Genomic DNA, 16,270 nt, shown 5'->3' on the forward strand with positions numbered 1-16,270 from the left:
TCATGGAGATCAACCTACAGTAACTAATATATATAATATTTCTTCTATTTGCTGGATTATTTTTCTTAACTTTTATGATATTCAACAACTTATCTAGATTATCATTTTCCCCAAGCATGGCATCTGAAATTTCATGAACATAGTAAATTATTTAATTTAATTAGGTAATTTTTAGTTTCTTAAAGAATATTAACTATCCAAGGGTGGTGTTATTTTTTCCTTACTATAATGTGAAAATGCCATCCCGAAGGAAGGACTTGCAATATTATAGAGGAAGTAGGATGTAATATTTATTTTAAAAACCAAATGGAAACATTTCAAAAAAGACATAGCCTAATATTTGTGTGCAGTTAAAATATGGGTTATTTGAAAGGTTAGTTTATACATAAACATTGTTTCAGCAACAATAAAAATAATTTAATGAACACATACCAAGAAATCGGACAGTTCGCCTCACCAGTGGGTTTATATAGCAACAATCTCCAGTTAAAATAGTTTTTTCTTGGTTTTCAAAATCCCTTGTGGCTAGTTGTAGGCAAAACACAGCAGTCTCTCCAACTATTATCTTGGAAGGAAATAAAAGATTAAAGAATATGAGAATATAGCCAACATAAATATAGAATATTTTTATTTAAAAAATGCAAAATGGAATTCATTTGAATATAACAATCTCATGTAAAACTGAGCCACATTTGCTTACTTATACTCTTTTAATATAACCTTATTCCTACGTATGTAACCTATATTTCCCTTAATTCCAGAGAGTCCTAACTTGATAAATTATGAAAAATGAACTATAACATTTTTGTTTTCTAAAAGGCTTCATTAAAAAATATAAAGGACTTTCACTTATTTTTGGTGTGTAACTAAATTCCACGTTTTATTTTTTTAGTAGCTGTGTCTTATTTAAATTTGACTCTGCCATGAATTCATAACAGATTGTCTATGCGAATATTTTTGAAAGGATTTTGTATAGACATACTAATTTAAAATCGATGTAGTACATTTACGATAAGAAAAAAAATAATTTGTACATGTTTGGCCTTAAGATTACCTTATTCTGAGACATTATTAAGAATTGTAATCATCAATATTTATACTTGGTATAAATATGTTATTTTAGTCTTTATAAAAACCAAGCAAAACAGGGAATATTATGCCCTTTTCACAAGTAGAGAAAACAAGACTTGGAATACAAGTGAACTGCCTGGCAGCCAGTAAGTAGGACTAGGCTCTGGTGTAGACACTCTGCTCTACTGACTTATTAAAGGACCTGGCTATCTTACTTACATTGCAAGGGGTTTCATACATAGGCCCCTAAATCATGGAGCAAGACATTAGAGCAAATGTCATTATTCCATTTTACAAAGGAGGAAAAAGAGATTTAGGCAGGCTAAATAATTTCCAGGCCTTGAGGCCAGTCAGGAGCCAAGCAGAAATTTCTGACTCAGCCTCAGATCTTTAGGCTTTATTTAAGGCCATGAACAGCAGAACAAGATGTATGATAAAGAGAAAAGTAACCTGGAGCCAAGAGTGTGTCTGCTAATTTGTCCTTGTTAGGTTTGTTTTTAGTCTGTTTCTCCAATGTTAATTAGGTCGCTCTATGGAGAGCCCCTGACGTTCCTCAGGGAAATGCTTTTAGGGTCTCCATGAAAAGTGATATCTATGATTACAAAATAGTCCAAATAGCAATTTGGGGCAGAGAAGGAGAGGGAGGTTGCAGAAGGTTAGATGTCTGACCTATTTTAACCCCAAGGTGAAGGAGAGAATATGAAGTATTTCTTCATTTTCATCCTTCTTTCTACCACCTTTTCTTCTTTTCTTAAAAATGCCTCTTTTCCCAAGTAGACCAGAGTTCAGGGTTAAACCAGATGACATTGAGCCGAGCAACATTAAAAAAGAGACTAGTCTTGCCTGTCTGGTGAGACTTGACTGAATTAGGAAAGACTAAACTTCCAAATTCCTCTTGAATTTCAGCTTTGGCTCTGGTGAAGTCGAGCAGGTGTGTGATAAACAGTTGATCCAGCCCAAGTAGGCACAGAAAGTCTTTCTCACGAGTGTGTCAGGAGAAAGTGACACCCAGACAAGCTGTGCGTCTGTCATATTCTCATCTCCCTTTCCGAATAACTCTTTCGTGTTCTACTCCTCACTATTTCTCCTTGAAAGAAATGATTCAATCACCATGATGTTTTCTGAGTTTTCAGATTTAACGTCTGGGTCTGCTTTGCCCTAGAATGCTCCCAATTCTGACAACCATCATCCACTCCACTTCATGAGCTGACTGCGTCCCCACCTGGGCTGTCTTCTCCCCTGCCCCTGCTCCACAGGAGCCTCCACTGGGTCTCCATCCCACAGCACCCTCACCCCAACTCAGGCTGAGAGCACACCCAATAATTCTTAATGAATGTATAAATAAATTCCATTCTCAAAATACTTCATCTTTAATAAATCTGAGTATCTTTTCTTTTGATGTTTTGGCTGACTTTGAATAATCAACTTCTGCCTCCTTAAAGAAGGATCTACCCCATCCTGTAATCAGATCCTGTAAGCGACACCACTGTCTTGATAAGTCTTTTAGTTGCCATGTTCTTGAAGAAGACCAGGAGCTGCCTTGTTGGGCTGCTCTTCACAGACACATTCTTCTCAGCGGCTTCCTAAGACCGACCTCTTCCCTGCTCCTCAGCACATTTCATGCTTCTAAATTTTCTGTTTGTGTCTTAGGCGTATCTGCCAAAAGATCTTAGTCACTACTGTTGGCTGCTACTTCAAGGAACTTGCTCGAACTACATGAGACAAAATAGGGAATTTATTCCAGGGTTACCTCCCTCAGAACCTAAGGGAAGGGTGGATTAGGTCCATGAATGGGAAGTCCTCAGGAGTCCAGGCAGCAGCTCCCTCCATCTCCTTACCCATCTTCCCTGGAGTGACACTGACCCTCATCTCAGCTCCTCTGTGTACACCGGACTCATTCTTGCCTTCCTACAACCTGGCTCTCCTGCTTCTCAGCACACATGGTTTCCCCCAACAGACTCCCAAAACCTTATCATGAATGTGTCAGCCCAGTCCAAAGAAACATTTCAATTGGTAAGATATACCAAACCCCAATTCCAAATTCCCAGGGAGTTTAAGTTAAAATAAGGGTCTCTCCTGGTCCAGTGGACCAAGTTTAAGTAGGTGTGTTATGGTACATGAAAACTGCCTCTGTGGCTAAAGAGGGAGTTCTCAGAAACAGTCGCTATCACCACATACACATATCCACTTCAAACTCCCATCCATTACATCCGCTGGACTCCCCCAGGACAGTTCTTGGTCTAGACTAGCTCTTTCCAGCACATTCTCTGGTTACTGTGTTCTGTCCACCTACTTGAGCTTCATCTCACCGAATGCATAAGCCCATGCCTTAGCATCTGCTTTCCTTCAGAGGGTATCTCTAACTTACATGCTTACTTCTCTTTCTCCCTAGAATCCATTACAGCATCTATGTAACTCCTTATTCCAAACCTTTTCTCTCTTAACTTCCCCCACCCAACTTCCTGAGTGAAAACTCCCATTGTTTGCTGTGCTCAGATAAACTCAGATAATAAACTAAGATAACCCTTGTTATGCTGAATGCATTTAAGTTAATGTCCTGTAAGTTAAGAGCACAGTCTAGGCTCAAGAAGGGTTTATAATCAAATTGTGTCCATACAAACAAAATAATTACTAACAGTGCAAAGTTGCATATGCTGAGTTTTATTTGACTGACTTGGACAACATGTACCAGGAGGACACTTAGAAGTATCATTAAGTTACTGAAGGCCTCTGTAGTGGCCATAAAATGTGTCACTTGATTCCCTGCTGCAGAGAGGGTTGCACACTGATGGCCCCAGGTGCTGTTACTCTGGGTCCACTTTGTGTCCATGCTAAGGCCAGATTTCCCACAGGGTCCTCCTAGTCAGTGACTGAGCATGGTGGGGATGCCAAGAGAAGCCTAGTCATCTAAGAGGCAGGGTATCGCCCGTGGGCAATTTTGGAATAAAGACTACCCATGAGCGTAAAGACTACCCATGAGCGTAAAGACTACCCATGAGGGCCTGAACAAATCTTTCTTGAAACTTTGCTTCTACCCAATCTGACTACCCGAACTAGCCTACCTGACCTAGTCTGAAGTACTTCCTAGCCAGGCCTCCTTCCTTCCTCTTCTGCGCTGGAGTCAACATCCACTGCCATCTGAAGGCTCTCTGTGCTGTCTCTGTTCTTAGCCCCCAACCTCTGTCTTATACAAATATTTCTCTAACAAAAATCTTGTACATCTTAGTCTCATTTGGTTCTAGGAAAACATAACCTAACACAGCATCAAAGAAAGTTAAGGTGTTATCCTGACTATAAAAATCAGGGGCTGTTATTAGACAAGTGTGAAGGATTCAGAAACAACTCTCCAGGAAGACAGTGTTAGGAGAGAAGGTACTCTTGACCTCAACAGAGACGAGAATAGAGTTTTCCTTGGACACAAAAGCACATAGGTAGCATTTGGTAAATTTTAGCTTTTGCCATAATCAATGAAAATGTTATTGGTAACAATAATATTAAAAACAATGGTGGTGTTATTAAAGGCAACAGCATCAGTATATAGTCTATTTGAAGACATTGCTATTATAATTGATATTCTTATTTACTTTTTGTTCCTAAGCCTAGCACAGCACGAGGTGCAAAGAAGGGACTTTGCACTCTCTATTTTCCTTCTATTTCTCTGTCTTTATGAGTAATTTTATTGCCAGGTTGCAACCCACAGGAACTGTATTAAAGGGCCGTGGCATTAGGAAGGTTGAGAACCACTGCTCTGATGCATACATTTCTCTTTTTCTCTTAAATTTGAATTAGAGGTTTTACTCAATTAATTGCAGATATAAATTATCTGTTCTCTAGTATTTGATTTTGGCTTTTTCTTCTTTGGCCAAAATCCCTCCACGGTAGACATCATCCCTCTTAAGGCTTTGCTGACCTCTGCTCCTGTAAGGCATCCTGGGTATGTATCTCTGCCCCGAACTCCAGACAGAGGTGTCCGTCCACCATAACACAGCATGCTCAGGTCTACCTGTGCACGTCCTCACAGCCTTCATGGCCAAATGAAATCCATGCAGCCCATCCCAAACTCCTGCTGTTGTCTGCCTCCCTCTCAGTTAAACCATCCTCCTCTTCATGAAGACTCATACTCTCATGCCCTAACACGTAATGCTTCTGCTTCCTTCCCCCATTTCTCTCTCTCTATTAACTACTTTTACTTATTTTGTTTTTAATTGACAATAAAAATTGTATATATTTTTGGTGTACAATATGATATTCTGGAATATGTATATATTCTGTCATGGCTAAATCAAGCTAACACATTCATTATCTCACATAGTTATATTTTTGTGGTGAGAACACTTCAAATCTACTCTCAACAGTTTTTAAGAATGTAGTACATTGGCCACAGGTAGTGGCGCATGCCTGTAATCCTCACTCTCTGAGAGGTGGAGGCAGGAGGCTCCCTTCAGCTCAGGAGTTCAAGACCAGCCTAAGCAAAAGCAAGACCCCTGCCTCTACTAAAAACAGAAAAACCAGCCAGGTGTTAATGGAGGGCACCTGTAGTCCAGATACTCAGGGAGCTGAGGCAGGAGGATGGCTTGAACCTAGGAGTTTAAGGTTGCTGTTAGTTGTCTCAAAAAAAAAAAAATAGTACATTGTTATTAACTGTAGTCACCATTGTGTACAAGAGATCACTTGAGCATATTTCTTCCATCTAATGGAATCTGCACCAGTGGCTAAATTCCGTTGATTTTATATCTTAATTATATTTCAAATATGACCGTTTTTATCATTATTTCCACTTTAAAATCTAGTCCCACTTCACTTTTTTTCTGAATTAAAGCATCCTTGGAACGTGCTTCCATTTTCTCTGCTCTTCAAACCAAATCTATTGAATTAATCTATTGAAACCAAATTTTGAGCAATCCAATTTTCTATTGACAATTGTCAGTGCATCCTCATAGCCTCTGGATTAACAGGAAGTGTGTTGTAAGAGATCGTTCAAAGCTGAGCCTAAATCCATCTTTTCCGATTTCTGCAATGTTTACAAAGCCTTGAGACACACTGTGTTCTAATCACAGTGAACATTTTCATTCACCAACTACCAGGATGTTCATGTTTCTGAGCTGTTAGACTTGGTCCCTGGTTTAGTTTAGCTGGGTAGGCAGGGCATCGTTCTGTGCTTGAGACATGATTTAAAGCTTAGTTAAGGCAACTTTATGTCCATCCCTAGTGAAATTCATTCTCCCCTTCTCTGTGTTCCAATGGTACTTATAACTTTATTATGGCTGCTTCCGTCTGCTTTTATAGTATTTGTAACATCTGTCTCTTCCACACTTCAGTTGAGAGCTTCTTTGAGGCAGGGATTGTATAATGTTTAGCTTTGTATTTTGAGTGTTAAAGCGCAGACGCTTCACTAAATGTGAATACTGTGAGAATGAATGGAGTCCACTTCAATCTACCCATTTTATAGATGAGTAAACCAATCCACACAGAGAAGTTGAACATACCTGAGCTGTACAGTTATGGGCATACCTAGAATCAGAGTCCAAGTTCAGAGACACGGCCTGGGCCTAGGAACTTGCCAACTTTTCCTCCAATGTTTCCCATGTAGACAGGTTAGTCCCTGCTCTCTGCCCACAGGCTGCATCCTGGAGCTCCACGCATTCCCAGCATCTCTACAGTTTCAAGGGGTAGGTGACGGGCACAAACACCTCATCGGCAGCTCTACAACCCCCCTCGTGTTGGAGTATAAGAGAATTGGGTCTAGAAAACAGACTTCCCTGATCTTGTCACTTCACACGCCAGTGTTGCCACAAAGCCCAGAGAGTTCACGCCACCCCGACTCACTCACTCCTCTGTTACTTTTTGAGATTTTTTTTCACTAAAATTTCTTCATGTTTTCCGGTTCTTAGGTGAAATTGGGGCCTGGTATTTTGACTGCTTTCTCATCCCTTATCAAGAAGGGATTCTTAATTCTGGAGTTGCTGGCTGCCATTTTCACTGGATTCCCAAAGCAGCCCTTGGGTAAAAGTATCATTGGTTCCCTTTCCCTCTGGGGAGTCTAGTGGGGGCTGGGAGGAACAGGACAGTACAAGGACACAGAAGCCACAGAAGGGGGATGCTAAAAGCTTTGTCACTTCATAGTTCTCCTTGGTAAAATGTCCTTTCTTCTGTGAACTACCGACTGACAGCTGTTTCCAGAGAGAGTTGAGGTGATGAGCAGTGCTAGCTGCGGTGGGCTGGGAGGAAGCCGGGCCCCTCCTCCTGTCTGCCACAGGCACTTGCTGGCTACAGACAATGAGCAAGGAGCAGCAGGTTGGAGAGGGTACCCAGAGAGGAGCATTAACTTCCTCCTATGCATCAGCCTCTCAAGAAGGTGTTCGGTCCCCCACCCATCTCAGAGAAGCTCTCCATTCACTGGGACATTAAAGAAAAAGCAGGAAAGAAGACCCTACTGGCAGCCACAGTGCAGGCTTGCACAGTAAGTGCACAGCTATCAACTTTCATCTGGGCACACAAATGTCATTCCATCCCCTCCTCTGCCAAGAGAGCCAAAGCCCTGCTGGCTTCCCATTTCTGTGGGAGCTGCATCCACAGCAAAGCTTCATGTTTCCCGTCAATCTGATGTGGATGGAAGGTGATGCGATACCCATCCAGAGCTCGAACCTGCAAGGCCCTCACTGTTTTGTGCCCAGCCAGAGCTGTGTCTGAGCAACGGTGCTGCTCCCTGAGTCACAGTCCCCGCCCACTTCACCCTGACAGTCTGCCTCCCCGAGGGCAAGAATTCTGCTCCTAACACTGCCTGCACCCCACTGGCATGGCTTTCCCCAACCTGAGTGCCATGTCCTCTGTTATACCCTGTCCCCTGATGGGGTCACTGGATTATGCTTTGTTAAACTCAGTGCTGAACTCAACGAAGCCCTTGAACCTCCCCTTGCCTAAAAAGCTAGATCTAGACACCGCCGGTGCCTAAAGATCATCTAAGTCTCCATCCTGTCTTTGAGGAAAGGTTTCGTATCCAGCCCTATTTTTTTACATATTAACTTGTTTGGCAGCGAGTAAACAGCCTCATCTTGCCGATGAATAGAAACTTACTAAAATGCAGGCGTAAATCATTAAGCTCTAAGTATAAATGGCTGTCATATCTCAGCCTCCAGAGGTTGGCCCTTTGTTATCTGTATCTCTTAATGACAAAATACCGAAGTAAGCTTTGCTTGGAAGACAAAAGCATTGTAGATGTTCATCAAATGTCAAACTCCTAACACTTTATGTTTACATTTATAAGAACCCAATTAGAAATTCCTCTCGCCTCCAAATGGTGATGCCCATGCATCATTGATTTGAAACTGGTAAAAGAAAAGCATTTCAGAGGTAATGCAGCAAAATAAGGGTCATGCAATTGGTGTGATAGTATTTGGCTGTATCTCATGTCTGTCAGACGTGTGTGAAATAACATCTGAAAAGCAAAGTTAATCCATAATAGTTATGAAGCGCACTTACATTTTAAACTCTAATGATGGTGCAGCCAGTGAAATGTGGGGGTTTATTTGTGATAGTTAGAATTTGCTAATCTCTCGGCTTTTAAGAAAACAGAGAGCAAACTTCAGATTCAGAGCCTTAAATAGAAAACTATAACTAGAGAGAATTTAAAAACATTTTTTATTATATTTCTTTTACAGTTACCCTTGAGCAAGTGATGTTGGTTTCCCATTTATGGTAATGATATAAAATGCTTTTTTATAATGGTTTTTCCAGTAAAGTGGATTGATTTAAAGAAAAATCAGTGACAGTTGAGGTAGTAAGTAGCTCTAACATAAATCATAAAGGCTGTACCCTGAGAGGGAAATGGGAGAAACATTCAACATGTAATAAAAGCTAAGCTACATTGAGGCTTATCAGGTTTGGGGCATTATTCTAAGTGCTTTGCAAATGTTTACCAATCTTTAAAGCAACCCTATGATGTAACTACTGTTATTAAAATCCAGTTATAGATAAAGAAAATAAAGTATAAAGTAACCCATAATGTTACTAGCAGTGGTTAAGACTGCAGGTATGTGTTAACCAGTAAACCCCAACACTCAGGGAAAGGACAGTTTGAGTGAAGTGGTGGGCCAAGGGCAGCTGAGATAGAAGGATAAGGGGTCAAGGTTTTTAGACTTTAAGAGATACCTGTTAAAAATGCAGATACTGGATTATGAAAAGCATATGAAGCGATCATCTCAACCACTGGATAAAATAGCTTATTAACTCACTCTTCAATTGGGAAACCAGTGGACAGATACTTATCTATTTTAAAAGCTATACAGGCAGCAGTTCCCAAATGCAGTCCTCGGACAAGAAGCATCAGCAATATCTGGGAATTTTGATCTTTGATAAGCCTATCAAAGACATTCATTGGAGGAAAGACTCCCTATTTTTCTTTTCTTTTTTTTTTTTTTTATGGAGACAGAGTCTCACTTTATCACCCTCAGTAGAGGGCTGTGGCATCACACAGCTCACAGCAACCTCCAACTCCTGGGCTTAGGCGCCCTGAATAGCTGGGACTACAGGCACCTGCCACAATGCCCAGCTATTTTTGTTGTTGTTGTTGTTGTTGCTGTTTGGCCGGGCCCAGGTTTGAACCTGCCACCCTCGGTATATGGGGCCAATGCCCTACTCATTGAGCCACAGGCACCACCTGAAAGACTCCTTATTTAACAAATGGTGCTAAATGGACTGGCTGGCAACCTGTGGAAGACTGAAACCAGACCCCCACCTTTCACCATTAACAAAAATTGATTGTCACTGGATAAAAGATTTTAACTTAAGACACGAAACTATAAAAATACTAGAAAAGAGTGTAGGAAAGATGCTTGAAGAAATTGGCCTGGGAGAATATTTTATGAGGAGGATCCCCCCAGGCAATTGAAGCAGGAATCTGATCAAACTAAGCAGCTTCTGCACAGCCAAGAGCACACTAAGTAAAGCAAACAGACAGCCTTCAGAATGGGAGGAGCTTTTTGCAGGTTATGCTCCTGACAAAGGTCTGATAACTGAACTCCACAGAGAACTCAAACAAATCTATACGAAAAGAACAAATAACCCCATTTCTATGTGAGCAAAAGACTTGAACAGAAACTTCTCTGAAGAAGATAGGCACATGGCCTACAAACACATGAAAAAATGCTCATCATCTTTAATCATCAGAGAATGCAAATCAAAACCACTTTGAGACATTAATCTGACTCCAGTAAGATTAGCCCACATAACAAAATCCCAAAACTACAGATGTTGGCATGGATGTGGAGAGAAGGGAACACTGCTGTGGGAATACAAGCTAACACGACCTTTTTGGAAAGAAGTTTGGAGAACACTCAAGGAACTAAAAGTAGTCCTACCATTCAATCCTGCAATTCCTCTACTAGGTATATACCCAGATTATCAAAAATCATTTTACAACAAAGACATTTGCACCAGAATGTTTACTGCAGCCCAATTAATAATTGCCAAGAAATAGCCCAAGTGCCCATCGACCCATGAACGGATTAACAAATTGTCATGTATGTACACTATGGAATTCTATTCAGCCATAAAAAGATGGAGACTTCACATCTTTTATATTTACCTGGATGAAGCTGGAACATATTCTTCTTAGTAAAGTATCTCGACAATGGAAAAAAAAGTATCCAATGTACTCAGTACTACTATGAAATCAATATATAATCACCTACACATTCATATGAATGGTAAAACATAACTATAGTCCAGAAAGTAGGAGGGAGGGAGGGGGTCAGGAGGAGGGAGGGGATTGTCACCTAATGTGTATAATTCAATGGTACATTTCAAAACTATTAAGAAAAGAGTATAATTGTCTTACCACAACAAATAAGTAAGCGAGGTGATGGATGTGTTAATCTATTCGTTATAAACATTTCACATTGTATATCAAATCAGTACACTGTACCCCATAAATGCATCAATGAACACAGTTATGATTTAATAAAGAAAAAACAAATAGATAAATTAAATAAATCAAAAAAAAGAAAAGAAAAGAAATACACATTCTTGGGTCCCGCCCTTGCTGACATCAGAGACTCTGGAGGTGAGGTCCGGGCCATCGGTGTTTTAACATGCCCTGCAGGCTCTACAAGATACGTCAAGTGGTCGTTTTTTCCACACACTTTAAATTCATTATGATATTTGAAGAGGTATTTTTAGATATTTATTTGAACAAGTAATTATTATGTACTTTTCCTATACAAAGAACTGTCATAGGGATTGTAGTGAAGGGTGGGATTATAGAAAGAAAGGTTAAATGAATCCTAAAATAAACAGCAATCCAGCACTCTCACTTTTCAGATATTTTAAGTGAGACTGGAAAAGATGGACTGTCCTGAGAAGGACGGCTCAGACCAGACTGTCAATGAAACTTGTAGTTCCCCTGCCAATGATGATACGCACACAATAATACTAGTGAATGACTAAGAAGGGATGAGGTCAGGGTTAACTGATGACTGAGAACTGAGCATGCAAGTGATTAAAACCTGCAACAGAAGGAATTTTCCATTCCTTTTTGGAATACTCTTGTAGAAAGGCACCCAGTCCTCTTCGGTCCCAGCTAAGGAGTACAGTGACTCTCAACCCTCCAGGTCTTGAGAACACAGCCTAGAACATTTGTCCCAAAGACTGCACTTGTCTCTCCAAGGCAGTCCGGTGAATCTGTGAGTCTGAACTCAGGAGCCACAGCGCATGAAGGTGAGTGCTGGCTTCACCTCTCATTAGCTGAATGGCCTTAGGTACATCATAGAACTGCACTTCACCTCAGTGCCCTTGTCCAGAAAATGGAAATAACAGAAGTAGGGTCATCATGGAGATTTCGTGAGGATTAAATGAGTTGTTATAAAATTCTTAGAATAGGGGCTGGTACAGAGTAAGTACTATGTAGATTTTAGCCATTATTAGATGACACTGAAGGCTCAACTCAGATCTGTGCTCCGTAGTAGGCATTAAGGGAGTCTAGGATCCCTGGAATAGGATGATAGCATTGTTCTGTAATTTGGGGTGATGGCAAAGTCCTAACACTTTCAGCATGTATGTAAACAAACAGAGGGTCATCAGGACGGCACAGAAAAAGGAGGGAGAACCTGTCTACCCAGAGGGCACAGATTTACAAGCCAGGCATATTATTTCACTAAATGGCAAAAAGCTTGTGAAAGCCATTAAAAAACACTTTCCTAGCTAAAATAAATTCCCTTGATCGAACTTTTTCCGATCTTTATGCTTCGCCCAGCCACTCAAATAAGTGAACACAAGCTGTAAGTGAAAGGAATTTTAAGGACAGCATAATACACACATTTTGTAGACTTGTTCTGTTTTTAATATAACAGCTAAAGTCAACATCTCTGTGCTCATAGATCTGCTGGAGGCCAGTTCTGTTATGTTGTATCTGTTATTCCTCAAAAAAAAGCAAACCCTCATAATTAATAAAGATTAGCACACAGGTGATTGGCAAGCTTTCCAGCTCTTCTAAGATACATGTTAGAATTAATTTCCCCGCTTCTTTATCTACAATAAAAAAGCAACGTGATAAAATTTAAATTCTCTTGAGGACTTTGAGATGATGGAGTGTCCAGAAACAAGCCTTTGAAGCACAAGTAAAATTAACTGTCTCTACATCAGTGCTTCTCAAATGATATTTAGCAGGACGTTAAGGGATATTTTGCAGGAAAAAAACGTCTAGTAAAGAAAAATTAGCTAAAACCTGCAAACTCTAACCCCTTTTGGAGATTGAAATGCATATTAGTACCTCAAAATTCATAACTTCCAGCAGGCTTGTGATGACATTATTTCATTGTCTTCAACTTACAGATAAGAGCACCAAGGCACAGAGAAATTATGTTATGATTTGCCTAAGATCATTCAGCTAAGACATAAAGCCAGGACTCAACTCCCGCCATCTAGTTCAGGAATTCAACTTGACATCATGTTTCTTTCAGGGAGAAAAATACAGCAGCTGAGACTTTCTTGTGTGACTTTCTAAACTTACGTGTATAAATTCCTCACAATTAGGTTTCGTGCATGAACAAAAAGTACAACAATCTGTTACAGAAAAACTGTGACCTTTACTGCCCAGTGTTTTCGAGGCTGATTTTATTTTGGAAATTTATATTCTAGGAACAACACTAAATATTTAGTAGAACTTGTGTTTCATTGTGTCCTCGAAACACAGGGAGAGTAGGTAAAAGCAAACATCTTCCTTCTTAGAGGACAGAAATTTGAATTTGGGAAAAATTGACTATTACTTATTACTTCATAATTGGAGAAAAAAATTAGAGCTCTTTCAGGAAAAAAAAAGTAAAGCTGAGAAAAACTGACAGGACTTTATAAAATGGCAATGAACTCATCAACCACTTCCTTGATTATTAAGAAGAGAAAAAGGAAAATTTAAAACAAAAGAGAGAAAATATCAATTCACTCAATGTAAGAGAAAAATATTACCCTAAAAGGAAATATAAGTGGGAAATGTAAAAAGGTATTTAAGTAGTCCTTTGAAATTTATGTGTAGAATGTGGCCAGGAGAGGATCTTGGGATTTACCTGACCTTCAGATCTACAGCTTAGAACGAATGCCATTCTTTTTCTTATAGCACAAAAGAGCTATGCTTTTTCTCACTGGACTTCCTTGGGGTGTCTGCTGACAACTGTATCTGGGGAGAATTATCAGGGACCTGAGCCAGGGAGGTGACCCTTCATCAGCGTCTAAGAGAAGACAGTAAATTCTACTTCTTTTCTATTTTCCTTTTTTTCTCTTTGTGTTTTTTGTGTGTTCTTTTTCTAGTTCAGAAAATCTATGTTGCCATATGGTTGAGATGTCTTTGCCTCCAAAATATGGGTTTCCGTTGTACAACAGGACTGAATTATTAGCGGTCACCTTAAGTGCCCTATCACTACATTAAGGGAGGATGCATTCAATAGACTGAACTGTGATACTCTGAGTAACACCCTCCTTCTCATGAAAATAGGCTTCTGAGGTGACAGTTCTGCCTGGGAAAATAGAAACAGTATTCCTTGCAATTTCAAGTTCATACACATTGTTCCCTGGAGGCCTTCTTCTTCCCGGTTTCTTGGCTTTCCTTTCACCCATCTTTAAACAGACTGCCAGAACAAATGTCTTTTAAGGCCACTCATTTTTGCTGAAAAAAGGATCAGACATTTGAAGGACTTTATTTTTAAAAACTCTTTCACAGGAAGAGTAAATGTTGATTACATAGGAAATCCTTATACTTTACCAAGCCATTAAAAATGTTTGATGAGAATACACAAAGAAAAGCATGATTGAAACCCAAAAATAAATGAACGAGATGGATCTTGGAACATAAACTCATTTTGTAGTCTGGTCTCCTTTGTACTTGGTATAAATGCAATTTTCCAGCTTAGTGCTCCCAGTGTAGTAGGAAAAGGTACAATTATAACGTAAATGCGAAATACTAACAACTCTGAATTAGTTGACTTTATTAGCAAGCCAATTTAGGGGTTTTCAACATAAAATGGTAAAGCCATTATCTCAAATGTCTTTCATTTCAGTTTATGATATATACATATTTACTATATAAATTCATATGTACATTCCTTTTTATTATCATTTTTAAAAGTGACATATAGCACTAACCGTAGGCCAGGTATTGTTCTAAACAGCTTACATATATGAATTTCACTGGCCTTGACGACTACCCGATGAAGTAGGTCTTATTACTCCTACTTTACAGACAAGGAAACTGAGGCACAAGTGGTTAAGTCATTTCCCCAAGGTCTCATTATGGCAGACCTGGAAGTCTGACTCTAATCCTAATATTATACTCATAAGAAGTGTTTGTAGGAATGGAGTTAAAGCACTTTATAAGATACATACTAACCTACTGAATCACTCAATGTCAAACTTGACGTTCTAATGTCTTATTATTTTCCTGTATTTAGGAAGAAAAGTTAAAACAGCTTTATCTGAACTTCTGCACCTATAGGTACTGTTTCTACCAACCAACTTTTCTGTATAAAATACAAGCATGGCATTTTTTTTTTTTTTAAACTAAATAAGGCCACGAGGTTGATCTAACAGACAGTTTCATTTATTCAAATGAAGAGTAAAGAACAGAGTGGTGGGGCAGGGAATATCTGCAATATTTTCTCCTACTGCCTCTTATTTGTAGAATCAGCCTGCTACTCCAAAATGCCTTTTGAAACATTGGGGATGGAGCAGTTTGGTGGTAGGTGAAGAAAGTAACAGAGAATATTAACAGGAAGTTCATTTACGAAAAGATAAAATGTCAGAGGACAGTTTATAGATTCAAATTATTTTTCAAAACAATGATTAGATATTTATTTGCAGACATTGAATAGCATACTTGAGGCCTAAAGAAGTGTTACAAAAGACTTGCTAGTGATTCTAGTTGTTCAGGGGGAGAAAGTATGACTTTGGAGCCCACTGTGTCTTTCATATATAACTGGCACAGTTGCTATGCTATTTGCCCATTACCCCTTGTTCTACGATTCGGATTAGCATTTCCATTATTTAAACATGCATGTAAAAAAATTAGCCTGAGATAAGAATCCCTGACTTTTACACTCGGAAGGAAATAAGTCTCATCCAGCCTTTTCATCCTTTAGAATGCTTGCTCGAATGTCCAAATCATGCATAATCATAGATTCTGCTTTTCTACTGAGTCCTATTGTGGGCTGACAAAATATCGAGAGTCATCACATCCCTGCATTCAGTGTAAGTGTTACTGAGAACGTAAAATACCAGCTGCAAGCCTTCTGGACCTAGGTCCCTAACTCTGGGCACCAATGCCCAGGGAAGGTTTTAAAGCAGCTTTCTTCTGTTCTGTCCTTTCTACCTCATTCAGAAACAGAATTAGTCTTTTTGATCCTTTTATTGTAAAGAATATTTTCATGTTAATAGTGGCTCCTTCTCATGTTGGCCCAGACTATGTGGGACCCCTGTGTTCTCCCCACTGGGACCATCGTTGCTGACTGGTAACGACACTTCGGAGCATTGGAAAGCCCTGTGTGTAGAGTGTATCACGCCTGCCGTGCTGTGTTCTTTACCATCCACCTCTGACTTAACCATGGAGGATCCTGAGCTCCTGAGTGGTGTTTGTCCTGAATAAACCCTGGGTGGAAAAAAAGAACATCTCTCTTGCATGTGAGAAAAGAATACCCTCATGCAGGGATCAAGGTCATCAAGC

The 16,270-nt window shown here is 39.7% G+C and overlaps 1 protein-coding gene across 2 annotated transcripts in view; it reads right to left on the reverse strand.

Annotated features, from left to right (window-relative positions):
• Window positions 1–16,270, reverse strand: part of PLPPR5 (phospholipid phosphatase related 5) — a 141,030-nt gene that overhangs the window by 84,328 nt on the left and 40,432 nt on the right. For both annotated transcript variants that reach the window (XM_053592667.1, XM_053592668.1), the window contains exon 2: window positions 433–565. In XM_053592667.1, coding sequence (XP_053448642.1) covers window positions 433–565 — 133 coding nt within the window. The remainder of the gene's footprint in view (window positions 1–432; window positions 566–16,270) is intronic.

The sequence above is a fragment of the Nycticebus coucang genome, chromosome 5 (assembly GCF_027406575.1).
Source record: "Nycticebus coucang isolate mNycCou1 chromosome 5, mNycCou1.pri, whole genome shotgun sequence".
Taxonomy (NCBI): domain Eukaryota; kingdom Metazoa; phylum Chordata; class Mammalia; order Primates; family Lorisidae; genus Nycticebus; species Nycticebus coucang.